Below are 27,508 nucleotides of genomic sequence, written 5' to 3' on the forward strand. Positions count from 1 at the left end.
GTACAAATCCATTCCTGATTCGTAAGAATGAATTTGGGTTTTGCTTCTACTTGTATAATGGATCAACCAGCTGGAAAGAGTAATCTAAAGATGTGAACCAATATACGATGCTCATTTTCATAAATTTTAATCATTATGCTACATCATCTCTATGGTAATTCGCATTAATGTAAGACCTACACGTCTTGACTTTGTATGTTACTATCTAATTTGGATTGTATTATATATTTGGTAGTTGTCCAATATGATTTGAATTTTAGTGCTTCTGTCCTAACATTCTTTCGTTGTCAGTCCAATGCAGGAAAGAAGCTCCCCTTTATCTTTGTTGTAAATCTAGAGGTAAGTGGTTCACAAAGCTTACTTATCAAAAGATAGTGAAAGCTTCTATTTCTTCTTTTTTATTTCAGCTTTCATGTTCGAAGGGATTCACAATATTCACAAGGGTATCATTATTAGATATGTCAATTCTCTTGACCTCGAAATCCTATTCGTGATATATATAATGCAACTGCAAGTAAATCTAGAACACAAAAAAAGAAAAAAGATTTACAATAGGTCATTTCTCCTGCATAATTTTGTAGTTGGCACTACAAAATCAAGCAAAGCTTGTCCTATTTTGTTTCAGAAAATTAGTTCGTTTGCTCTTGTAGTTGCTATTATTGGTCCCTTGCTTATTATGGAAATCTGCTAGTGACTATTATGGGGCCCTCGCCTATTAAGAGCCTGCGTAGTGATTATTATGGACCCCATGCCAATTAAAGGAACCTATAGTAACTATCATGGACCTCAAATCAAGAAAATATCCATGTGATGGCAAGGCACATAGACCAAGAATCCATGCATTTTTGGACACCCAATCTGCACCAAATTTGTATAATATCCTTGTATGTCTGGATGCTTTTTCTGTTGTAACCTGTATGCATGATAGTTGCAACTTGTATGCATTGCCTCATGATTTATGCAATCAGAAAGGCATCTATATCTTACCCTTTGTGTGCTTGAATATTTTTTCTCTCTTCTCTTTTAATCTTAACATAGTATTAAAGAAAGGATTGAAACAATTGGAATTTGTGGCCTTTAAAGGCCTTGAGAGCATCTTTAAAATAATATTTTTATAATGGATGTTCACACTTCAATGGGAGTCTTGTTGGACTGGCCTTGAGGTTGGGCGGTTTATGGTCCAACGTCATTGGTAAAAACCCAGAATCCCTGGGCATAGGCACTACTGTTTTCAGTAGGTCATCCCTTATTGAGGATGAAGAGATGCCAAACGATGCTAATGAAAACCTGGAAGCTGTTGGGATTCTTCCATTAGGTTGCAATACTATGAGGGCAAGTGCCAAATCCTCAACAACCACTATACGATGTGTACACATGACAGCCGCATTTTGGGAAGCATCTCTAAAGAAAGGGAACCTTGTACATATGTATAAGAGAGTGCCCCGATTGGTTGTAGTGATGTGTGTGTGCATCCACATAGATACGACTTGCTCTTAAGGGGGAACCTGAACTCCACACACTAGATTCGTACTTTCGCTATCTATTAGCCTACTTTCACGAGCCAATCAGGAACTCCTGTGATTGACTGTGGGTCATGGGTCCCTTTGGGTTTGTTTAAGAAGATAGTTGTATATCAAAATTTTTAGCATGGGCGGATTGCGTTTTATATGTCACTTTTCCTAACCCATTGGTACTAATTCGCTTCTTGATTTGTTTTAATGTGTTTTTAAAAATTTTGAACCTAGGAGTATAAATTTTCTAACTTATGCTTATATTCTTAGAGTTTTATAGTTTAATATTATTCATTAAAATCCCTAAAAAGGCAAGTTTTGGAACTTCTTATCTTTCTAGAGTCATGTTTATGGAGTGGACCATGTGGGGGAGCCATGCACCCAATCCCCACATGGGGTGGGATGTGGGGCCTACAAGGGTCAAACACCCCGCATTAAACTGACGCCTCATAGTACTCATATTATGTTGGGAGTTAGTTAAGAAAATCTCAATGGGAAGGTTTTAGTTCGTTAGAAGATATATTTTTTACTTTGAATTGAGATCTTCCTCTTGACTTCATATTTCGAAAATAATTTGAAGTTATATTTATGTGACAGAGTCCAAATTAAATTGGATTTATGGAAGGTCATAAAGGTAGATATTAGTCGAGGATCTGAGGGAAAATGGTTCTAGGATTCCTCCTTGATCATGGCAGATCTAAGGAATGGATGCTCAGATTTAATCCTCTCTTCACCTCACATAATACTTAGGACTTCTTGGTCAAATTTGAGTCCTATAGGCCATGTGGGCCTATATAAGGAGGGAACCCCCTTCATTCCTATCCATCTGTATTTGCATAGACCTCTCTCTCTCTCTCTCTCACTCTCAGGATAGTTGATGGCCCAATAAGAGGGTGGCACTCCGCCCTAGCTTGCTTCAAAGGAGGCACCCCAATCGACTTTTCTGTGGTGGTCTCAGTTTTAAAGGGTCGAAAAGAAACCGTAGTTTTTTCATTCTCTTAGCCTCAGTTTTGATAGAGGGTTATGGCATAGGTGCTTCCCACATTTAGAAGACGCAAGCAGGTCCAAGGATCAATGTTGTTGGATCTATGGCCATTCAAGGCTTGTGGGTTGTTCGCATAGTTCTAGGTCGCAATGGGAGTGACCAGGAACACTAAGGCTGCCAAAATCTATGTACTGGAATCTGGATAAGCCTAAATAACCCCGATTGCATGAGGCGAGGTTCTTAGGCCATGCTATGAACCGAGAGGTTTGAGGGTTCACTAAGAATAAGGATAAGAGAGGTGAAAATTATAAAGGGAATCAAGGATCTAAGAAAAGGAAGGATTTAAAGAATATCCTGTATTAATAATTGCAATAAGTGCCTCTGGCTTCAAAGCAAACATGGCAAAGAATAAAATGATGGGCGTCTGCCTAGAGAGTACCTTAGTTCAAAGTTTTGCTGATGGATGGGGATGTACAGGCGAGGACTTCCCATTCTCTTACCTAGGCCTTCCTTTATGCGTTGGCCTTTCGAGGCTAAATCAGTGGAGTTCAGTCATTGACAAGTTTGATAGTAGGTTGGCTGGGTGGAAAGAGAGATTTCTCTCTCCCGCTGGTAGATTAACGCTTATTAATGCTGCCCTAGCTAGTAGTACTCTCCTCTTTCTCATGTCAAAGGAAAAATGCTTTGTCTACACATGTGGCGTGTGGCACACAAAGGGCCAATGTGTGCCGCACATGCATCCCACGGGGCAACCACATCATTGGGCATGACATGGAAACCCTAAACCTAAACGTGGGACCCTTGTTTGGATATGACACATAACAGATAAGAATAATATGTTTTATGGCACATGCCTGAATCACATTTGTGGTGACATGTGCATATTAACATGTGGGATTAGAGATTTCACATTTTCATAAACTAATTAAACTCCTAAATTTATGATTTGAAGATCCCTTAGATATTTGAAATGGAGGGATTTGATTGGTGTGACGAGGATGAGGGGGACATACCATGACATAAGGTGATGTAATGTCCCTCCTTGATAATGACATTTCATGAAGCTTAAGTGTGTTACATGATTTCATAACTAATGAGCTAAGGGGTGACACGCCACCCCCATTAGGGTTTTATAAATGTCTTATGAGATCAAAGGTGGAGATTTGATGATTGAAAGATGTATGGTGGAGATTTATTGATTTTGAAGAATAGGGATTAAGGGCACTTAAGATATTGTTGGAAATTTAAGGTGTTATGTGGATATGGTGATAAAGGTATAGTCATTCATCACCATCCATGTGATAGCCATCATTGGTGATTGAATAGTCTAGGTCTTTAGCCTCTCTCAACCCTTGGATCACTCTATGGGTGGTTGAGATCTAATATAAGGTTTATGCCCCACATGAAAAGTCTATAAAAAGACATCTTCCCACTTGACTCTTTAAGTTTGTTGATTTTCATTGTGAACTCTCTATCTCTTCTCCTCAAGGCGTCATGCCCCACTCAAAATACTCTCTCTTCTACTTCAAAACTCTCGTGTTGCCTACCCCTTTCATAGTTGCTAGCTCATGACCCCATGATGAAGGCATAATGTTCATTGCCTCATCATGGAACGCCTATTGAGTCATGGCTGCTGTTATGCCAAAGTTTGGCTGTTGTTATTCCAAAGTTTGGCTGCTGTTATGTCAATCAAATGCTGCTGGAATTTGTGACAAAAGTAAGCAACTCTCATTCATAGTATTCTCTTCAAGTGCGTAAGTTTTAGAGATAAAAGGCCTTTCCATTTTGTGCATTTGTTGATGTAGTTTTATGTTATCTTGTACAAACTATTGGGACTTCAATGTTGCTGGAAATGTTAACATATGAAGCATAACAGTAACCTCTTCTTTAGCTCCATGCACCAATCTTAGCCATTTTGACCCATAGTGGTTTGGACCTTTGAACCAAACCTTAGAGCTGAAACTATTCTATTTCGAGCCCATTTTGGCTCCGAATTCTCCCCCCTTTGTTTCACATGGTCTTATGCCCAATGTTATATTGTTTTTGGGATCTATATGAGAATGAGAACTCTGTAATGTGGTGGTAAGATAGTTGCTTCCCGAGTTTAGATCGAAACCATACCCTTCTTATGCTATCGAAAGTGAGTGACAGTCAAGGGTTGTAATTATACCGTTGCGGTGTTGGCACGGTGGTTGTTTAGAAATCGATTTCCCATTGAATACTTTAAGCTCATGCACAATGCTACTTTAGTCTTTACTGTGAAGTATTTTATTTCATTTGAATTGTAAAAAGATATGCTCAAATTATAAGGGCACAGTTATTGTTGAAGACTATTGTAAAGTTTGTTCTTATAGTTTGTATTAAGTAGGGCTTTTCCCAAGGTGAAATGAAAGATTATGTGAAGTTCTTGTAAATTTTTTATTTTATGTACCTTGAGTGATTCCCTCGATACTACTTCAGTTGGAACCCAAACTTTTGAAGACTCCTCACTAAGGATGAAATTAGTGCTTTCACGGCTTTATCCTCCATCCTTGCTTAATTATGCATTTTGCTGGTTGGAGTGGACAAAATCATATGGTTCCCAAATGCATCTAGGATATTCTCCATATCCTCCTACTACCAAGTTATCCATCCTTCTCTTTCCTCTTCTGCTGCCTCTTTCTCCATTGCTGCTAAAGCATGGTTCCCGTCTATTCCACCCAAGGTCCTATTTTTTAATTGGGTCACTTTACATGAAAGAGCTCTCACTCTTGATGGACTCCAAAAGAAATGAATCCCTCTACCCAATAGATGTGTGTTGTGATTGAAGGAGGAAGAAACTAATGGCCGCTTATTCATTCACTGCGACACTGTCTTTGCTCTATGGTTCTACGTACTACACCTTTTCAACTGGACCTGGGTTACCCTTCAGTCTATTCCTCATCTCTTTGCTTCTTGCCTACATACTGCTTGGACAAGCACTAGCTATTTCCTGTGGAGAGCTTCGATTTTAGCAATCTTATGGACACTTTGGCTCGAAAGAAATCGTCGCATCTTTCTGGGGGAAAAGGCCTCCATTCTCTCTTTGCTTGAAAAATTTCGCACTCTTGTGTCATTTTGGACCAGGAACCACATTACCCTTTACCCTCGGAAGCTTCTCCTCTTCCAACCTCTTCCACAACTAGCATACTTTATGGATCCCAGGGCCTAGAGGATACTGAGCTCTTCTCTGTGGAGCCCCTGAAGTAGGCCACTTAAAGCTTAACTTTGATGGCTGCTCCCTCGGTAACCCCCTAGTCCATCTGGCATTGGCGGCCTCTGCAGAAATTCTGAAGGCTACACCATCCTTTCATACTATTCACGAATTGGCTTATGAGATTCCACATATGCGGAGGCTCTGGCTTTGCTCAAAGGCCTTTGGAATTCTAACTAAACTGGAACCTGGATTTGGGGGCTGAAGGAGACTTCTGTAATGTAATTACCTGGGCTTCAAGGCTTGCTCCTTGCCCATGGAGACTTTAGCCTATGTTCGATGAAATATCTTTCATCACTGGATCCTTAAGAATTACTTGGAGACGCATTTTTAGGGAAGCAAACGCTGCTGCTGACAACTTAGCTAGGGATGGTGCAAGCCTCAATCCTCTGGCTACTTAGAAGTCTTTTACCTCCCTTCTAATTGTGTCACTATAGAGCTTTTATGGGTTAACTTTTAACCCCTTCCTGGGTTTTGTAAAGGCAACTGCTAAGCCAGCATGCCTGAGCTTGTAAATATGTTTATACACACATGTTTTACACTGTTGCTCCTTACTCTATCAATACAATTGTGAACATTATAAAAAAAAAGTATAAATTGCTACAAGTATGGGCACATTGCGACATTGCAAAGCCCCAAAGAATTCGAATCCCGGGGCTTGCAAGGAGCATTCTTGTGTGGTCCTTGAGACCATGCTAGCTGACCCTATAAGGACTCATGGTGTTGTCCGGGGTTCTACTGCCCATGTGTCTAGCACCAAGGATGGATTCAGAATCTTTAAGCATGCTGCCTCAGGAGACCTGCATATTTTTATGGGTGGTAATCAGAAGGCAGAGATATTGGGTATTGGTGATTATGTCCTTAAGTTAGAAAATGGCAAGTGCATGGTCTTAAAGCAAACTCTTCATGCTCCAGATATGAGAACGAGTTTGTTTTTGGTCTCTAGAATTGCTAAGGCAGTATATTCCAACATATTTATTGGCAATAGCATGGAAGTTAAATTGGGCAACGAAATTGTGATAAATGATCTGCTTGTAGATGGTTTCCTTTCAGTTGCAACAAAAAATTTTATTTCTTATGTCTTGAGTTACGATGATGTTGATGATGCATATGACTTACGAGATTGGGGCATGTTAGTTATAAGAGGATGCAGAGATTATAGAGAGAAGGATTACTGAAAAACCTTAGTGGGGATTTGACCAAAGTGTGTGAGTCGTGTATAAGGAAAGCTAGTTAAAAAACCTTTCACTAAAGCTCAAAGAGCAACCAATGTATTAAATGTCTAGAGTGATTTGTGAACCTATGAATTTGGCCACTGAGGGCGTAAGAGGTACTTTATCACTTTCATTGATGACTGCTCCCGATTTGGCCATGTGTACTTTTTGAATGAAAAATCAGAAACCCTAGACCATTTCAAGGAGTACAAAGTTGGAGTAGAAACCGAACTAACCAAAAAATTAAAATCCTTAGAGCCGATAGAGGAGTTCAGTATTCCTCACAACATTCTAAGGAGTTTTGTACTGAGTATGGTATCATACACCTACCATGCCATACATTCCTCAGTAAAATGGGGTAGCCGAGAGATGGAATAGGAACTTGGTGGCGATGGTGAGAAGCATGATGGGATATGCTAAACTCTCCATAGAGGGAGTAGTAGTTTTGAGAATCAATTACTTTCTTAACCGAACTCCCACTAAATTTGTCCTACTAACTCCGTGAGTTTTTCACTAGTCGTGCTCCGTCACTTAACTGCCTAAGAGTGTGAGGATGCTCAGCTGATGTCTTAATACCCCCACAAAATAGGACAAAAGTAGAACTTGAAAGCATTTACTGCATCTTCATAAGATTGCCACAACATGGTAAGGGATGCCGGTTTTACAAGCTAGATACAACGGTTGTGTTGGAAAGTAGGGTTGCCTACTTCTTTGGGGATGAATTCCTCGAAGCATATGGCACTCATAAGCAAGCTAGGTTTTATGAGATAGTGATTGACACTGGTGAGAACCGGGATCCAACCGCCTCGTCCTAGGAGAAATAATTGTATTTGGAGAAGACTTGAATTCTTCACCTTCCTAAGAGGGTATTATGAGCGGATTGAAGAAGAATTTTTATATGAACCTTGTTCCTATCAAGAAGCGATAACCTGTATAGAAAAGAACCAGTGGAAAGAAGCCATGATTGATAAACCCATCTCCATTAGGCAGAACCATGTCTAGGACCTAATAACTCTACCTCATGATAAAACATATATGTTGTGAATGGACCTTCAAAAAAGAAGCTGAATACGGAAGGGAAACTAGGGAAATATAAAGCTAGATTAGTAGCCATGGGGTTCACTCAGAAAGAAGGAATAGACTGTAATGAGACGTTCTCCCTTGTGGCCAATTTTTAATCCATTAGAATCCTAATAGCCATAGCAGCCCTTTTCGACTTCGAACTTCATTAGATGGATGTGAAAACAGCCTTTTTGAAAAGGGAGTTAGAAGCAGAATACTATATGAAACAACCAAAGGGCTTAACATAGAAAGGAAAGGAACACGTAGTGTGTAATCTGCGGACTCTTTTATGGCCTAAAGCAAGCTTTGAGGCGGTGGAACATCAAGTTTCAGGAGACCTTTGGTTTTGTACCAAACTAGAAGGATTATTATATATTTGTCAAGGTCAGTGGGAGTGATGTATTACTCATCTCTCTATATGTGAATGACATGCTTATAACTAATCGTTCAATAACTCATTTTGGAAACAAAAGGCTTCTTGTGACATCACTTTGATATGAAAGATCTTAGAGAGGTTTTATTTATTTTGGTTATCAAGATCATGAGAAAAAGAAGAGAGAGAACCATCTAGTCATCACAAAAAATGTATTGCAAAAAGATTCTTGAAAGATTTGGGAAGGAGAACTATAGGCCCATATTGAGCTCAATTGATAAGAAGACCAAGTTAAGCCTAGCCATGTCTCCCACCAGTTCAAAGGAAGGAAGCCATGCATGTAGAAACTTCCATACAAAAGTGCAGTTGGTTTGCTGATGTATGTTATGTTGGGGACGTGACCTGATGTATTGTTTATGATGAGCAGGATTAGCATGTCTCGAATAACTCAGTCATGGAGCATTGGAACGCAGTAAAGAGAGTGTTGTGATATTTAAAGGCGACCGTTGATCTTGTGCTCACTTATGGATGCTCGGATATTCAGATACAGACATACTCAAATGCGGACTATCAGACTGGTCCAAATGAGATGAAGTCTACATCTGAGTATAACTTCACACGTGCCAGTGGAGTTGTTTCTTGTTGCTCAAAAGAAACAGAACGTCATTGCACTATCGACTATGGAGTCAGAGTATGTGTCTTTTAGTCTCGTAGAAAAAGAGTTTGTCCTCAGTGCATAGTCCATCTACTAACTGCTTTATTTTTATCTCCCATGGCATACTTCCAATATTATTGAGTGCTTGCAATGCAATTTTCTATGGGCAAGATCTTCTGATATCAAGGAGTTACACTTGGTTAATTGGAGCACAATATGTCTAAAATTTGATGAAGGGGGATTGGGGATTCGACATGTTCAAGATTGCATCATGGCTAGAATGATGAAATTAGCATGGCGGGTCGCCTCCAATCCGTCCTTTATCCTGGCCAGATTTTTCAAACATTGATATTTTTTGTGTTTTTCGGTGTAGTATTTCCAATCAAGGACTTGCTCGCAAGCCTGGCAGGGAATTGCTTTAGCCATTAATATATTACAGAACAATGTCATGTGGGTAGTCAGTGACGATAAGATGATAGTTTCATGGGCTGATCCATGGTTGCCAGAGAGATCATTGTGGGAGGTATGGGATTCTAGGTGTTGAATTATGTGGAGGGAAATGAGCTCTCCCATCCCCCACCCCTCGGTACTCTAGTTCCCTCATTTTGGCTTGGGAGGAGATGTCTTCGTATATTCTACCAATATGCCCCCTCAAGGATAAATTGCTGTGGATTTATTCAACAGATGGCATTTTTTCAGTTAAAAGTGCATGGGAATATATTTGACAGAATGCTCATGTACAACTAGTTTTCAAGGCTTTATGGTCTTGATCATTTCATCCAAGAACAAAATGGTTTTCCTGGCTTGCATTGCATTCTCATTTATCGAATACAGGTTTGGTCCAATCAAAGTTCTTACCTTTAGTCTCCAGATGCCCTCTTTGCCTTCAGAAGAAGAGTTTACTAACCATATTATTACTCAGTGCTCTTTCTTGCAGGTTATTTGGAGATCTATTCTTTCTAGATTTAGCAAAAGGTTAATTTTTTAGCAAATTACTATGGCCCGCCGAGTCAATCTTACCGTAGCTCGTAGGTTAGGCAAGATCCATCTTACTTACTTCATATGCATCTCCGAAACTCCCAGAGAAGAACTTTCCTTCCCTATTTGTCTTCTTTTGTCCCCTCCCTCCCTTCTTCCTGTTCGTCCATTCGGGACGGGGCAGGCAGCCCTCATGAAGAGAAGAAGAGGGCTTCCTTGTCTGTCGGTCGAAGAAGGCCACAAGTGGAAGCAACCGATGCTTTGGTCATTCAGTTTACTCCTTGCTGCCAATCCATGCTTGTTGTCATGTTGAATGATGGCTAATTGGATTCAATTCAGATTTAAATCCATAGGTATGGAATATGTATGGTTATCTGTCTTCTCAATCTCCATTCGGTGCCTCTGGATGGAGCAGAATTCACGCATGCATGATGAGAAGAAGACGTCGAGGGGGCATCTTCTACAGCGGATTATTCACATAGTCAGCTCACTCGCTAAAGTTAAAGAATGAGCCTTTCATCCATCAGACTTCAATGTGGCCAACAATCTTGGATTACAATGGCGTATGAAGGCCCCCCTTGCAGTATCCAGGTCGCATGGTCATTCCCTCCTCCAGATCATTTCAAGCTCAACATAGATGGTTCATCCTTACGAAATTCCAGCGTCGCTGGTTGTGGTGGAATCATCAAAAATGATGTAGGCGGTTTAATTGCAGCCTTTGCAGCTCCCTTGGGTAACAACTCCAATAATGCTGGTGAATTTCAGGCATTGGACTTGGGCATCTATCTTGCAAGGAAGCTTCACTATGTACCCCTAAGTGTGACTCTGAATTTCTTGTTGAATCCCTAAGTCAGTGATGTAAGCCTCCATGGAAACTGCGCATGGTCTCGGCCAACTGAAAAGCCAAGCTCACATCCTTGCAGGCCATCAGGGGCAAATCCTTCATACTTTTAGGGGAGGCAATATGGCAACTGATCACCCGGCTAAAAGGGCTGCTTTGATGGATGAAGCAACGGTGTGGCGCTGTCACCACCCAAATTTTCCATCACTTTTTCTGTTACCAATGTTGTTGATGTTCCCTTTCCAAGAATTGTACAATGCATGTTTATGTTGAATCCTTTTTTTTTTATTGGTTAATAAAACGGGTAGGGCCCTGTCATCCCCACTGGTTTGCCAAAAAAAAAAAAAGCAAAAGACGCTTTTTGGTTAAAAAAGTTCCTAAATCCGCCCAGATTTGATCATGTAAAGTGCCCTTGTATGAGAATCTTTTGCAAGAACCATGCTACAATTTGTGTGGCTAAGGAGGCACAGTTTCATACGAAATCGAGGCACATCAAAGTGGACTATTACCACATTCGCAATGAGATCCGAGCAGAATAGATTGAGTTCACTTATCTCCTGCACAAGCTATGTTTGCATATCCTTTAATTAAAGAATTAGTGGTGAATGTGTTCGCCAAGCGTGTACATGAATGGGCTTGAGAGAGAGAGAGAGAGAGAGAGAGAGAGAGATAGAATGATTGTATAGTCTTCAAAGGCCTAGTGGAAAATGTTGGGGTCTGTGACCTTTAAAGCCCTTGAGAGCATGTAAAAACAAATATTTTATAGTGGATGTTCACACTACAATTGTAATTGTTGTTTGACTGAGGTTGAAAGTAGGACTATGTGACCAAGGCAAGTGTATACCGTTTGAAATTTTATTTCTTTTTCTTTATTCTCACCACCAAGATTACTTACAAGAGTCCAAATACAGTATATGAATCAATGAAATCACAAAGAATGTCAAGGAATCTCACTTGCTTTCCATCGAACAAAAAATTCATTCATGGCATAAGTATGAAAATTACTTAACACTATGAATGCATTCAATAAAGCATTAAATAGAGTAATATCACATACCTTGCCTCGGGTTACCCCCAAGGACTTAGTACACCCCACACTGGGTGTTCTCCACCAATGGCGCACGAGATCTCAATCTAACCTTATCTCATAACTCGGGAAGCCTATGCAGAACCTCTTGAGAGCATGACATGGGATAGGATTTTGATTGATGCTCAAGACATGAGAAAATCTCAATGCATATAGGCTAGGGCGTGGCCCCTTTTATCTTGGGCGTGCCCCCACTTAGGGTTATACCTTGTAGAAATTAAACCCTAAACTAAGTTGAGGGAGAGAGATGGAGAAAGAGAGGGTTGTGCCTGCCCTAGGAGAGATGCTAATCACAAGGTGTAGAGAAAAGAACCCCCATGACGAGTATTTATAATATAGAGGCTAGGGTTGTTGGGGATTAGGGTTTTGCCATCATCATGAGACTCAATCTTAACCTTTGATCATGGAAACCTGTGGGGTGAATAGATCTCATCCATTCATTCTTTAGATCAGCCGTCATGATTAAAAGGAATGAGGTGGAACCATTGTCCCACAGTTTCCATAACTCCATTCCCATCAAATATTGTGTAGAGAAAATACTATCTTTTTGCAAATCAATTTCAATTAATCTCTATATTTTCTTTCTTCTTTTTTTTTTTGATTTTTTGATAATGTTAACATTGTATTAAAAGGGGAGAATTACATGGTTACAGGATTCCGAAGTCCCCCACGCAGGGTGACTTGGTAAAAGATGTCGAAGTCTATCATGTACAAAAAGGGGCTTATAAAATCCGCCCAATTACATTGATTTACATGAAGCTTTCAAAAAATACAGCTGGGTTGGAAGTTGTCGAGATACAAGGTGTTTAAGCTATATGCTAGGGGTCCTGAACAAAAAAGGAGATGGACTCGGATTGAATTTGTCCTAGGCTTCCTCGGCTTCTAGATCCCTCTTTCGCCAACAGATCTGCGAACACGTTGGACATCCTCCATATATGCTTCCAGGAGACGTTTGTAGCCCTGCAAATGTGATCAATTTCGTCAAAAATAGAGGTTACGTGCCATGGTGGGGAAGACGTCTTGCTTGCCCAGGAGAGGACATTTTGTGAGTCTCCTTCCACTATCAGGTGTGAGCCCCAAGAGTGGTTGAACCTTTTCAATCCTATTAAGAGGGCCACGGCTTCTGCATGTTGCTTTTCAATCTATACACTTTCTTATTTGGAATCAATCAAATTCCCTACGTAACAATTTCCTTTATTTTTCCAATCGAGGTGGCTTAGCACACAAGCCACACAAACAAGAAAGAAGAACAAAGTGGGATACCTCACACATGGATAGCCATGTGAGCCCCAACTAGTGAGCTTATTTGTGGTGGGTCCAAAGTCCCAATGGCCCCCCCATAACCTATATTATATTTTAGAGTAATAAATTATAAATCTATTAATTATTTTACTTTCCTCTCTGAATTAAATATATCCAAAAAATGATTTTACCTTATTTAAAAATCTTTTTTCAATAAAATAAAATATCCAGAGAAGTCTAAAAAATCATTTTAATTATCTAAAATATAATTAAAACATAATATAATTTAATGGGAATTGGATCCAAAGAGTTAGGACTATAACAATTATATTGAGGACTTCATCTTTTCTAAAAATTGTATCTCGTTGCACCTTCTCAAGTTGACCCAATAGTTCTTATGACCCACAGCTATTCGTAGTGGCTCATGATTGGACTATCAAAAGCCAATAAATTTAGGAGACATGATCCTAGAGTCCATGAATTACAGGTCCATCCCTGAGGACAAGTCCAGGCCCCATTCCAACACTATACTCCATGAGTCCTTCCAGCATAGTCCAGTGTTGTAAGGAGTCATCTCTTCGGCACATGTACACAATATGCGCCCTCTTCCGGAGGGCCGCTTCCCAGATGGCTATCTAGTGTATATATCGTATGATGATAATGATGAGGATTTCGTCCCTTTGTCCTCTCCTACCACCCATCACCCACATGGGTCATACCCAGTCCCAAGGCCTACTGCCCTGGGTACAATTCCGACCTTATCAAATGATAACCCCTCAGCGAAACCCTTATCGGTTGTGCACAAAATGCTCAAGGCTACGGGTTTTAAACCTGAGCCATAGCCAATCAAAGCTCAGGTGAGTCTCGGCACTAATAATGCCTCACAGTCCAATCTGGACCACACTTCCACTGGAGCCAATATATTATTATATATTATTTCAGTACATGCTCTCATAAGGCTTTTAAATGGCCACATAACACTAACAACGGTTGGGTTGTCTGTGACCCAAGGTCATGTCCAAAACCCTTACCCTTGGGCATAGGCACTACCATTGAGGGTTTTGTAAGTTACTTCTTTCAAGGTTGAAGAGATTCCAAAGGATATTGACGAGATCTAGGAAGCGACGGGATTCCAACGTGCGGTTATGGGCCTATGAGGACAAGGGCCAAATCCTCTACAACCACAGCACATGTACGTATGATAGTTGCATTATGGGAAGCGGCTCTATATAGAGGGAACCGTGTACATGTGTGTAGAGGGTCTCCCCCTTTGCATTGTAGTGATATGTGCATCTCCATCCTTATTGATATGACTCACTCTTAAGGGATACCTTATACTCGTAATTCATCTATTTATTTGTCAGTTTTAATCAGCTAATCATGAACCCATTCGTTTGATTGTGAATCACAAATCCCAGTGGGTTGGTTCAAAAAGATGGTTGTGGACCACGGATTTTAGCCTAGGTGGACTGCGTCAAATATGTCACTTTTATTGACCCATTGGTACCAATCCACGTTTAGATTTGTTTTAAATATGATTTTGAAATTTTTGGAACCCAAAAATATTATTTTCCAACTTAGGGCTAGTTTGGATGTCAAATAAAAAAAATCCCATTATCCAAAATAGTTCTAACGTTTTCAAGTACAAATTCAAAAAGCTTAGAGTTTTTTATTCTGATACTATAAAGCCGTTGGAATGTAAAAATAATCTTTTGCTACACCTAGCTACACCAAGATGGCAATTCCACCGAAACTCTTTCTGAAACCCCTCACCAAGATGGCCTTCTCTCACTCTCTCTCTCTCTCTCTCTCTCTCTCTCTCTCTCTCTGCTACTTATGTTTGCCCAAACCTTTTCCTTAAATCTCCCAATATTATGTTGATGCAGCCTTTTCCAACTCCATTACACCGGAAAATGTCAAATTGTGAGCAATCTCTGGAGAACTATTGCTCTTTGTAATTCCAAGAATTCATCCCTTAGTCTCGAGAAATCGTTTACAAAATCATGGGGAAGAACTAGCCAGTACATAATCATGTTTATGTGCACTACCAACCCTTAATTTGGCTTAAACTAATTGTCACCATCGAATCCTAATTTGAGGGCTTTGCCAGGGCTTCCCCAAGGCTTCATCGGCCTAAGACCATAACCCCCAGTCACACCCATGTTTTGTCCTCATCTGATGAAGCTGTTGCCAAACCCTAAGATTTCAACGTGGTGTTTTGGCTTCGCTCATAGGTCCTGGAAAGTGGGATTTGATAGCCCAAGTCTACATTTTAGAGGGGTTTTGTAGTTGTTGAGTGGGTGGTAGGCCAGGGTCTTTTGGTAACAATAGGCGTTGGAGCTCATTGGGTGTTGTATGGTGAGGAGAGGTTGAGGGAGCTGAATGGTGAGTATGACCATTAGATGGTATATGTTGCTGCAAAACAATGCTTTGTGACTATTTCAATTGAGAGAGAGAGAGAGAGAGAGTTGGGTGTGTTGCATCTACGGGATGTATTCATCAGAGTCGTATTCTGGTACAGAGAGAGAGTATGAGGTTTGTTGGGTCTGCAGGGGTGTCTTCATCATAGAGTTGATAAAGAGAGAGAGAGAGAGTATTGGGTGTGTTAGGTCTGAAGGGGCATCCTCAAAGTGCCCTACTTTGAGAGAGAGAGACAGTGGGTTTGGAGAGAGAGAGAGAGAGAGAGAGAGAGAGAGATTGGGTTTGCAGGGGATCTAGAGAAGGTGTAAGAGATAGGGCTCATTGGGTGGGTGAGTGAGATAAAGAGAGAGAGAGAGAGAGAGAGAGAGAGAGAGAGAGATGTATTGGTTTCATAAAGGGGGACAGCGTAGAGGACGGGGGAGAGGACCCGTCTTCACATGCGAGGGGCCCACATGGGGTGGGATGGGGCCCACAAGGCCACACGCACCACATTAACGTGACACCCCATGAGACTTCTTTGTTTATCAGAGTTAAGAAAATTTGCATGGGGAGATTTAAGAATGTTAGAAATTATATTTTGTTTTCAAATGGAGATCGTTTTCTTGATTTTTGGATTTCTAAAATAGTTAGAAGTTTTTCTTATGTGAGAAGTCCAAATTAAATTGGATTTATGTGAGGTCTAATCCTAGTCTAAATAGAAATGGATATGGGTCAAGGATCTGAGGGATAATGGTTTGGGATTCCTCCTTGATCGTAATGGTTGATTTAAGGAATATATAACTTGGATTTAATCCTCTCTTCACCTAACAAATAATTTAGGATTCCTTGATCAAATTTGCATCTAATGAAAGATGACATTGTTGGGTATTTGTGGCCACTAAAGGCCTTATGAGAGCATGTAATCAATATTTTGATATAGTGGAACAAAAAATCACTAGGATTATGGTCTAATTGGACCGAGATAAGAAAATGTTATTTGCTGATACTCAAACGATTTAATGCGCTAGGCCAGTCCAGTTGGAAATCCCTTAATTACTTGGGCATAGAGCACAACCAAGGTGGGTTAGTAGGATTATCCCTTGATGAGGTCGGAGTTTCTTAGGGTAGAGAGCCAACGGACTATGTGATCCTTGTAAGTAATGGTAAGCCTGTAGAGACGAGGGTCATAGCCGCATCTTTGAACTATCACATGGCATGTACATATGATAGCCATATTGGAAAAGGGAGTCTCCATTGAGGGTGATACGTGTATATGTGGAGAGATGACCCCTATGCACCATAGAGTTGTGGTTGCACCAGATCTATGTGACCTTGGATTTATCTCTAGAGGAGAACCTCTAATCTATAGACTGAGATTGTGTCTCTTCACCGATTGGCTTACTTTGGTGGCCCAATCATGAACCTCTGCGATGGTTTGTGGGTCATGGGAACTGCTAGATCAGTTTGAGAAAGTAGGTGTAGATTATAATCCACAGTAAAAGATGGAGTACTTCAGCAAATTTGTAATTCCTTAACATAGTTGGATTCAAATCCCATCAAAATTATTTATAATTAATTATTTTGATGTTAAATGATTCTTAAATTGATAGTTTGAATTTTATAAATCTCTGGATATTTTCTTTTCCCAAAATGGATTTTATAAATAGAAAGAAATTGAATTTTCAGTATTTTAAGTATTCAAAGAGAAAAATAAATTATTTACTCTTTTCTAAAAATCATTAACTGATTCTTATAAATCATATATTATATGGCGGCCCACCATAGTAGCACATGGGACGTGTGTGGAGCCCACAAGGGGGCCCCATGGATGGCACGCCTTTCTCTAGGGTCTTGCTTTCCTATTTTGAGACCTTGTGAATCAAGGCATTCAATCAAATAAAAGAAAATGGAAAGTTTGGAAATTAAAGATATTCAACTTTCAATTTTAGAACATGTATAAGAGATTATGGAAAGGAAAGGTAAGTAATATATTTTTCATATTTTTGTTATTTGATGGGATTATGTTCAGGAAGCTAAAGGATAACGTTCTAGTACTTTCTTTTTAATCATGATGGTTGATCTAAGGATTGTATGACTCGGATCCTCGACCCTACAGGTCTCGTACGATCAATGGTCTGGATCTAATCTTCATAATGATGGCTAACCCTAAGAAACCCTAGCGTTGGAGAAAGTTTATAAATAGTGCCCCAATGTATACAATTTCGCTACACCTCTCATCTCCCTCTCTTCTCTCTGGGTGACACGTCACCCTCTCTCATCTCTCCCTTGATCTCTCCAACCCCTCTCTTCCCTTAGAAATATTAGAGTAGTAAAAGAAGGGGCATACCCCAACCTAGATCCAAAGAGGGGGCACGCCCTACATATAAGGCATTGAGGCCTTAAGCTTGTGCATTGTTCCATTGCACTCATATGTGATTAAGGGTTGTGGCCCATGGTTTCTCATGCTTCAAAGATCTGAGATAGACTATTGATCCCGTACGCCGATGGAGAAAGACCAGAGTGGGGTGTGCAAACTCCAATTGAGGTAATCTTCTGGCATTCTCCTTTGTGGTATGTAGTCTTAAAGTTTTCTTGTTCCCATTGCATTATGAGATTTTTTTCTTATTGAATAACAGAAGTTGTATTAGTGGCAGAAAGTCAAAATCTCTTTTGGTTGTTTATTTGTTTTATTTTGAGTTTATTTAATTGTAGTTGGACCTTTGTAAGTGTTCTATTCGGTATAAAAGAGAAAAATTAAAAACCGTATATGCCATGCTAGTTCACCTTGTCCAACTTTCAGGCATACCCTTGGCCATGAGGACTTATATGACGGGGGGGAACCTCCTTCATTCCCATCCATCTGTTCTTGCACAGGCCTCACACTCTCCTTTTTACTCTCTCTCCTCCATGCTACTCTCTCTCTCTCTCTCTCTCTCTCTCTCTCTCTAGCATCTTCTCTCTTGTGATAGGTGATGCCCCACTTAGTAAGGCAAGGATGGCATGCCACCCTGGCTAGCCTAAGAAGACGCATGCCCAGCCTAGGTTTTTTGTGGTGGTTTCAGTTTTAAAGGGTTGAACAAAAACCTTGTTTATTCATGCTCTTAGCCCCAGTATTGTGAGAGGGTATTGCTATATGTGCATCCTAGATTTGGAAGTTTCAAGAGGGATCAGGGATCAGGGATCAGTGCGCCATCGATCTGGTAATCGGGTTTGGTGTGTGCTAAATCCTCCAATGGCAACTCAAGGCAAAGTTTCATTTAGTCTTCCCATCATTAATTTTGTGTCTATAGTTTTCTATTTCTATTTGTATTAGACTTCCTATTTGTATTAGGATTCCTTCTTGAATTAGGATTTCTATTTAGTCTGGAAGGCATATGATGTAAACTTCAGGTTATGAATAAAGTTTTTTTTACTTTAAGTTCGTGAGAGTTAAGATCCATAGCTTGTAGTAGGTTATATTTTCTTCTTCCACTGTGTAATTTTGGCATTGTAAGTAGAATTACCCGTTTGTTAATGAAGGAAAAAGTGAAAAATTTTATACCTTGGGAATCCTACATAACCACTACTTTTAAAAACCTTTAAGATATCCATTGTTTCAAACATACTAGAATCATGATTTCTTCTTTTTTTTCCCACTTGGGCCTTAGGCTCTATTTTATTAGCAACCTCATATTTGAGCAAAGATCATCTTGTTTTTTTACTAATAAGTGAGTTTATCCCAAATTCTTTTCCTTTCTAGTAAAAATCTTAGACTCTCTTCTCTTATTTATTTGTTATCCCACACAAGTATCAGACTAATTATATTCCATATCCATTTTGCCCGAACAAAACAGGAAAATATATTCTATAGCCTTCTTGCCCAAACAAACTAGAAAAGGGGGCCTTTCCAGGCTTTGAAACAAGGGAATTAGTACCATACAAAAAAACTATCGATTTAGAGAGAGGGTATATTATCAGAAACCAAGCACAATATTTCCTTGGGAAGCAGTCAACTTTGCCACCTATGATTGATGATCACCACGATTAATTTGAATAGGAGAAATTACTTAGAATGGTCCTAATCTTCCAAAATATTCATCAGAAGCTTGAGAAAATTGGGTTACATCATAGAAAAGGTGAAAAAGGCTCCTATAAATGATCCATGTCGAAGTGAATGTGAAAGTGAGAATCTGACATTAATGGCATATGGCATATCAACAGGGTATCATTGTTCCTTAGAGCTAATATATGGGAGGCAGTAGCCAATACATACTTAGGGGATGATTTGGCTAGGATTTACCAATTCCATAGAGAAATAGTGAATTTGCCGTTAAGGGATGCAAAGTTCTAAGGTTTCAAAAAAACCCTAGACCCAATTTGTGACCCCAGCTCTCTATAGGGTATTGACTAAGGATCTTCCTATAGAATTCAGCAAAAAGGTTCAAGACGTTCGCCATCGGTGTGGATATCGGGGTGTGGGATGTACCAAGTCCAAGTGGGTGACCCTATGCAAAGTTTAGTAAGTCTTCCTTGCCTAATTTATTTATTTGCAGATTAGAATTTCTTGATTTGTATTTATTTACAGAAGTCCTATTAGTATTAGAATTTGAATTTGAAGGTTTGAATTCCTTCCTTGAAGAAAGTTTTATTTTGGCAATCAAAGTCAAAGATCGTAGATTGTAGTAGGTTTAGTTTACTATTTCTGCATTATATTGTGGTAATTATAACTAAAAGTTTTAGTTATTAATAAAGAAATTTTTGAATTTATACCTCTGACTTCTACATAGCCACACCTTTTAGAAGAGTCGGTTTATGCACACACCATGCTCCCATCACCTGGAGGTTGTTTATTGCATTTTGTGATATTTAAAGTCAGTTCCAGTAAGAGGACTGCTTTATCCCATAGTTGCTAGATCTCCCGAAATTGGTGGAAATCCTACTTCAGAATCTCAATCCGGTGTTTCGAGAAAGGGATCTTGAAAAAAATATCGATTCTCAAGTCTCTTGGATCTCAATCCCCCTTGTTAAGGATCTTGATCCTAGCCTTACCGAGATGATGATTTTCTAGCCAGCTTGCAATACAAACACTTTCAATATTGTTGCATTGCTGGCTGGTTATGAGTAAGAATATGCGTACTTTAAGGGTATGTTTAGTCCTAGATTTTATACACTCTTTAAGGTTAGGAGCAAGATCCCCAAAAGGTTGGGATTGAGATCCTTATCATTTAGGGATCTCGATCCTATACATGGTATGGACTATGCCCTCAATCATAAGGTTCTTCTAGCCTTTCACGATCCCTATCCTGCTTCTAATTCACTCTTCAACAGCTATGTTTTGTACCAGTCATGGTCACCTATTGGGCTGGGTGTTCTCTTGATCAACGATCTATCAATAGCTACTTCATGATTGTAGGTGGTAATTTTGTCACCTATAAAAGTAAGAAGTAGAGTGTTGTAGCCAGATCTTCAGCAGAAGCCGCCTATCGAGCATAGACAAGTGCTCATGTGAAACAATTAGGCTTCGTTTTCTTCTTCAAGAGATGGTTGTTCATGTATCAGCTCTTATTCTCATACATTGTGATAATCAAGCAACAATTTATAGTGCCTTAAACCCCATATTCCATGAAAGAAACAAGCATATTAAGGTCGATTGCCACTGCAAAAGAGAAAATGTCACTTCAAAGACAATATGTACTATATTTGTTCTCTCCAAGAATCAATTGGTAGGCATATCTGTCAAGGCTTCTAATCGGGCTCAACTAAAAGATATTATGCACAAGTTGGACATTTATGATTATAAGCTTTAGGTTTAGGGGGAGTGTAGTGATTATTATAGGCCCCACACCTATTAAGAAAATCTGTGCAGTGACTGTTATGGGCCCTATGCCTATTAAGGAAACATGTAATAACTATTATGGGCCTCACGCAGGTTCAGGAAATCTCCATGTTTTGACAAGGCACATTGACGAAAATCCATGCTTTTTTGGAAACCCAATTTGTACCACGTTTATATAATATCTTACTATATCTGGATGCTTTTCCTGATGTAACCTGTATGCATGATAGAGGTAACTTACATGCGTACTGACCTATATTGCAACTCCCATAGGGATGCATATATATGCATAGGGCACATTGTCCCATGATTTACACAATGAGAAAGGGAAAAAGACGACGTCCTTCAAAGCCCGATGAACGATGCCTACGTTTTTCAAGTACCAGAAGCTTTTAGCTAACTCTACTTTAAGGCAAGACACAAGGGTCTTACTTGCCCTTACTGAACCTTAAGAGTACTCGTATTACGGGGAGCTTCCCCTTCCTTAAGCTGACTTATATACAGGTCTTAATCGACTTAATGCTATATTTGACCTAGTCGTATGCTTAAATCTCTCTCTCTCTCTCTCTCTCTCTCTCTCTCCTCTCTCTCTCTCTCTCTTAACAGCTCTTAATCACTTTGGATTCATTTTTCAGAGGTAATTTTACAATTCTACCTAGTAGCAAGTATTGCGTTTTCTATATAAGATGGCAGGGCGCTTTTGATTATATTTCAATGCGACAATGAATCAAAGAACAGAAAGGAAAAGTTCCTTCTCATTGATTCGCCCATTTGGCAGAATATTATTTCTCTATTAGGTCTCTTTGCTCTAAGGAAAAGAAAAAAAGTTCCTTGATTATCTTAAATATGATTTCCAAGTGATTCAATCTGAGCATTAAACATTTCTTACCTAAAGAAAGAGGCCCAATAATTTTCTTATCTGAATCGTCTAAACATTATATAGACGTCAATAGATTCGTGTTCTCTTCTAGGAATCAAGGACCGAAGAAATCTTTCATTATAAGTTCATTGTGAAAGCACGTGTAGTAGTTATTTCTACCTCCAGCCAGCTTCTCTATTATGTCGCATGGGTTCCTTTCAAAGAATCCCTGACCTATTTTTCTTCTTTGTTGAACAGAACAAATTCAATGCCAAATCCAATCACCAGTATGTTTTACGGGAAGGTTCTTCCAAACCCAACCCCTGACCTAGTTTTCTTCTCTGTTGAACAGAACAAATTCAACACCAAATCCAATCACCAGTATTTTTTATGGGAAGGTTCTTCCAAACCCAGCCTTAATATTGCGTCCTGCAAAATGAATAAAATCTTTTATGCCTGAATCTTAGTAGAACATGCGTCCTTACTCTTGACCTATGTAACTTGGACGCATGTGTCCAAGATTCTGGGCACGTGCCCAAATGCCAGGGACATGACATGTAGCCAAAAACGAATTTCTACTTAAATGTTTTTGTTTGAAATTTTACTGTGAAAGTCCTTAACTTCACTTAATGTTTTTCACCTCCGATCCTCTCTAAATGATGCACAGAGTTGTCAATGTCTGAAAGGCCAATTATGGGGTTGTCATTATTGACATATATGTCTTGGAGGAACCCTTGTGTCAGAGTCCTTGTACCATAACTCCTAACACAAACAAGTGTCTCATAATTGGACATGTATCTCTAGAATTTTGGATATGCATGTCCAGATTAACTTTTGAGAGATGCAGGCACGCAGGCATGTCTGTACAATATGTAAATGTCATGCCCCATAGGGCACTTTTATTGATGACATGTTAAACATGGGATGTCCATGCCAGACATGGACTCACATATGAATGACCTTATAACATGTGGACTCATCTAATTTGAAGATTTTTTAATTTACTAGGGTTGCCTTAGAGTAACACATCTATAGCCACAACTTGAGCAGACTGGATTTATTGGAGTTTCCATAGACATAGCAAGAATTACCATCCCCTGATGCATTTTTATCTTGATTTGATCCCTTTCCAGTTGAATATCCCAAACTGTTGCTTCTGAAACTTCTCCAGACTCCACTTGCTCACAGAGAACCAAACGTTTTCTCAATTCACCTTATGATTATTGGATTGACCTAATTTCCATGGTTGGCGGACTCTGCTTTACTTATATGGTCTAATGTCATCTCAAAGAGAGGTCCAAACGTTTTCTCAATTCACCTTATGATTATTGGATTGTCCTAATTTCCATGGTTCTCGGACTCTGCTTTACTTACTGGTCTAATGTTATCTCAAAGAGAGGTTTTTCCATAGCATTATCTTCCCCACCTTTCCTAGGAAAGATATAAATCCCTGAGTAGATGGGAAACATCAGTCCATCCCAAAATTGAAAAAGCTTACCCTATTTGTAGTATTTACATAGATTGGTCTAGATGCTGCGCACCTAAAGACATCGATTTAAAATGGACCAAATACAGTGTATTATCAACTACTCAATAATGGAATTAATTAAGTGCTTTGAAGTTTCAATATAACTCTGTTTGCCTCTTTCCCTTGCTAAGTAAAATGTTGCTTTTTATGTTCTTTGATTTCAGTAGTTGTCTTGTCTCCGATTTGCAGGTTCCTGCAACACCAAATTACAGTTTGGTGCTCTACTATGGAGCTGACCGGCCTCTCAAGACAGGATCCTTATTGCATAAATTTGTAGAAGGAAGTGATGTGTATCGCAACGCGAGATTTAAGCTTATTCCGAGAATTATAGAGGTAAGAACTATTGGGTACTGAAGATATCTGTTTGCTCCCCAGAAGTCAGATAGGTTTTCTTATTGTCCATTATCCTAAATAGATTACTAAGTAAAGAAGTTTTCAGGGCTATTGGATGGTTAAACGTGCAGTTGGAACAAAGGCTTGCCTCTTAGGGAAAGCAGTTACTTGCAAGTTCTTAAGACAAGATAATTATTTGGAGGTAACCATCAAATGAATCATGTTTTCTTGTGGACTTTTCCATAATTGAATATTATGATCCATATTCACCCAACAAAAAATTTATTATGATCCATTGACAGTCTTCACCATACCTCCTCTCATTTTGTAGAGTTGACCTACGTACTGTCTCATGTTAATTTGTTGATAAAAATTGCGAAACTTTTAGATAGTGAGAGGCTCTTACATGATGAAGAAGTAGTAGCCTTTAATTGCATTAAATAGCTAATTGAACCTCAATTCTTTAGACTGATATCCTGGAATTGTACCTATACTCAAGATGTTGTGTGGTGCTTTTATTCTCACCCCCCAAGTTGCATGTTTGGATTGGGAGCTTCTGTAAGGAGCATACTCTAGCTTCAATTCTAGAGCAGAACTAGTCCTGTAGGCTAGGAACCACCTGGTTGTCATTTTGTTCCATCTAGATCTCAAGGTTCACTTGATCTCACTTGTGATATTTTCTTCAGACAATTGAAAATCGGATTTATGTAACCTAAATATTATTGATGGCATCAAGTATATTCCTGGGTTCTGGCGTTTTATTTACGATGAGGATAATTTTTCTTTTCTGTTTTTATCTGGACACAAACACTCTGTCCACTAACATAATGTTCTTAGATTGTTATTCGTCCAAAAAGTTAAATGATGATTGAGTTGTTGCAAGCTTGTATCTTTAATATCATTTGTATGGACCATCTTAGAGATTAAAGATTTCCGGCTATTTGTTTGTTTTGATACTTAATTGAGTTTCTCTCATCTGTAAGGACTACTACTTAAATTGTATGGACCATCTCAAGATATGAACCATCGTAGTTCTTAAAAGATTTATGACTATTTGTTTTCTTTAATTTAGTTTCTCTCATGTGTATGGAGTTCTGGTACTTCATATTGTTTCATGAGAACCAGATTTATTTGTTTTTATCTTCTTGTAATAGTTAAAAAACTTATTATTGAGAGAGTCTTCATAAAGGACAACCTTTCCTTTGGATATGCTCTTTCACTCTCTTTTGAAGTCCGAAGGAAATAATTTTTTTCCGAAATTCCATACCATGCAGATAGATGTGGATATTGGTTCTTCATCTGTTGCTAGGAGCATCATTGGTTTGGTCCTTGGATACATTACAAGCTTAGTTGTGGATCTTGCCATTTTAATTGAGGTTTGTTCTTTTGTAGTAAATTTTCTTTGGATTTTTTCTGTTTTTTCCCATTAAAGTTTGATAAATTATCTAGTGAAATGTTTGAATTTAATGTTAGCCAAAAATTAAAATCCAATCTTCTTAAGTTGATGTATCCAGATTTCTGTTTCCAGATGCTAGGGATGACACATAAAGACATGCACAACCTCATGTTCTTTTTGTACATTATACTGATTTAAATGTACAAGAGTGCATGCCGCAGTATATTGGAAACTCCAAAAACAATTCCTGATTACTAAATAGATTGAGTAGAATTGTCACAGATGGGATGAAGGGAAACATAGAACTTCAGAAAAAAAATGTGGAATATCTGATCGTCACTTTGCAACCAAAAAAAAAAAGAAACACCAGATAATTGTTACATCAGTTCAAAACATTGTTTTTGCTGCACTTGAGGGGAAAAAACCAAGGCGTGAATAGATTTCATCGATCACCAATCAATATTTGGCAAAGCAACTGTGCCAAAAGATTTGAAAGCAAAGGACTTGGGCAAAACTAAGCGAAAATATTATTAAAACGACAAACCACTTCAGAAGATCATGTGCCCCCAGAGGTCTTCTTGCCTCATAAAAAGATATCCCAGCTAGGAATATGTGAATGATGTAACATTAAAATGAGAATGTAACTGGGACTAGGATGATATTACTTCCAGTACATGAGATGAAACTAGCTCTGCACAAAGCACTTAAAAGTACATGTGAAAATGTCGCTAGATCACTGCTATGTAAAAATCTTATAGTAATTGCAAGAATTTATTTACTAAAAAATTGGACCTTTTGTGCAATATTTTCAGGCCAAGGAAGAGAAGGAGCTACCAGAACATATACTTGGAACAGTTAGACTGAATCGTGTCAAACTTGATTCAGCTGTGCAAATATGAGGTTCATTCATACCCTGGCTATTCATCCCATGACAACATGTCTTATTATATTAGATTCTTGAATATTTCCCATGATTTTCTCAAAGAAAAAAAATGATTCTGTGCAACAATAAATATTTCTTATAATTTAATATTTTAACTTTTATTCATTGGAATATTTTGTCAAAATGACAAATAAGTGTATGTGCTCATGCTATAGATATTCGAATGCATTGTTCTGTAAGACCGCTCATATGTGGTCATTTCATTTAATTACTTTTTATACTTAACATCTTTTTTCAAACATAACAATGATGGTCCTCGAATCAGTTTCTTTTGTTTCGAGTTTCCCATGTGGCTTAATGAGTTGCCCCACGAATTTCAACGGAGTAATGGGTGAAATTTAGCTTTTATTAAGTATTTTTCCAGGGAATCATCCTTTTGGACCTTGCATTTATTGCATTTCAGGTCTTCAATTTATTGTCATTGAATTTGGACAAGCATTAATGTTAACGTGGATGCTTGCTGATTGCTTTTACATCGGCAAGTTTCTAGAACCAATTCCTGTTCTTTTATGACTAATTATAGTCCCAGTGAAACCATAAATTTCTGGACCCTAACCACCATACTTATAATCAAATGCTTGGCATGCACAACATGGGGCAGAGAAAATCTTTCAAATGTTTGATAGATCTGTACAGTTTGACTAGTCGTCCCTCAGAATATTCTTTGAGAAGCTCCAATTTTACTCATTGTGAATGAAATACTTCAATACCCTTAGAAAGTAAAATGCATGCTTTGAGTGAGAAACTCAATAGGAATGGCATAATGGATTCCGTGATGGGTGACTGTAAAAAATTACAGTAAGGAGAATGGCGATGTATGTGTGTATTTGTTGGCAACTGTCCAAGTAGCGTCACTTTTTCTTGCACTTCTTGCTCATTGTGTTTTACTCAAAATTTCTGTCTTTTTTATTTTGGTTTCCTTTTGTTTCTTTTCCAATGTGGTTACGGTCAGGATATGCTCACAATGGGCTGTCCAATTGATTTTAATCAAGGATCAATCATAGGCTGGCAGTCATATCCTCTATATAATAACAAATAATATAAAGGGGAGTGA

General features: G+C 38.9%; 1 protein-coding gene across 13 annotated transcripts in view; it reads left to right on the plus strand.

Moving 5' to 3' along the window:
* LOC18438527 (ENHANCED DISEASE RESISTANCE protein (DUF1336)) overlaps positions 1-26,695 on the plus strand; it is a 112,309-nt gene extending 85,614 nt beyond the window's left edge. For 12 of the 13 annotated variants that reach the window (XR_016046037.1, XR_016046039.1, XR_016046038.1 and 9 more), the window contains 5 exons: positions 292-339; positions 23,972-24,115; positions 24,222-24,317; positions 25,390-25,491; positions 26,324-26,695. Coding sequence is in view for 10 of the 13 variants with exons in the window: in XM_088853986.1 (XP_088710112.1) it covers positions 292-339; positions 23,972-24,115; positions 24,222-24,317; positions 25,390-25,491; positions 26,324-26,410 (477 nt within the window). In the remaining 3 variants the exon portion in view is untranslated. The remainder of the gene's footprint in view (positions 1-291; positions 340-23,971; positions 24,116-24,221; positions 24,318-25,389; positions 25,492-26,323) is intronic. The other variant, XM_088853983.1, reaches the window with a different exon arrangement.
* Positions 26,696-27,508: the final 813 nt, after the last annotated feature.

This window comes from Amborella trichopoda, chromosome 12, assembly GCF_054954075.1.
Source record: "Amborella trichopoda isolate Santa Cruz 75 chromosome 12, AtrichopodaSantaCruz75HAP2 v2.0, whole genome shotgun sequence".
Taxonomy (NCBI): domain Eukaryota; kingdom Viridiplantae; phylum Streptophyta; class Magnoliopsida; order Amborellales; family Amborellaceae; genus Amborella; species Amborella trichopoda.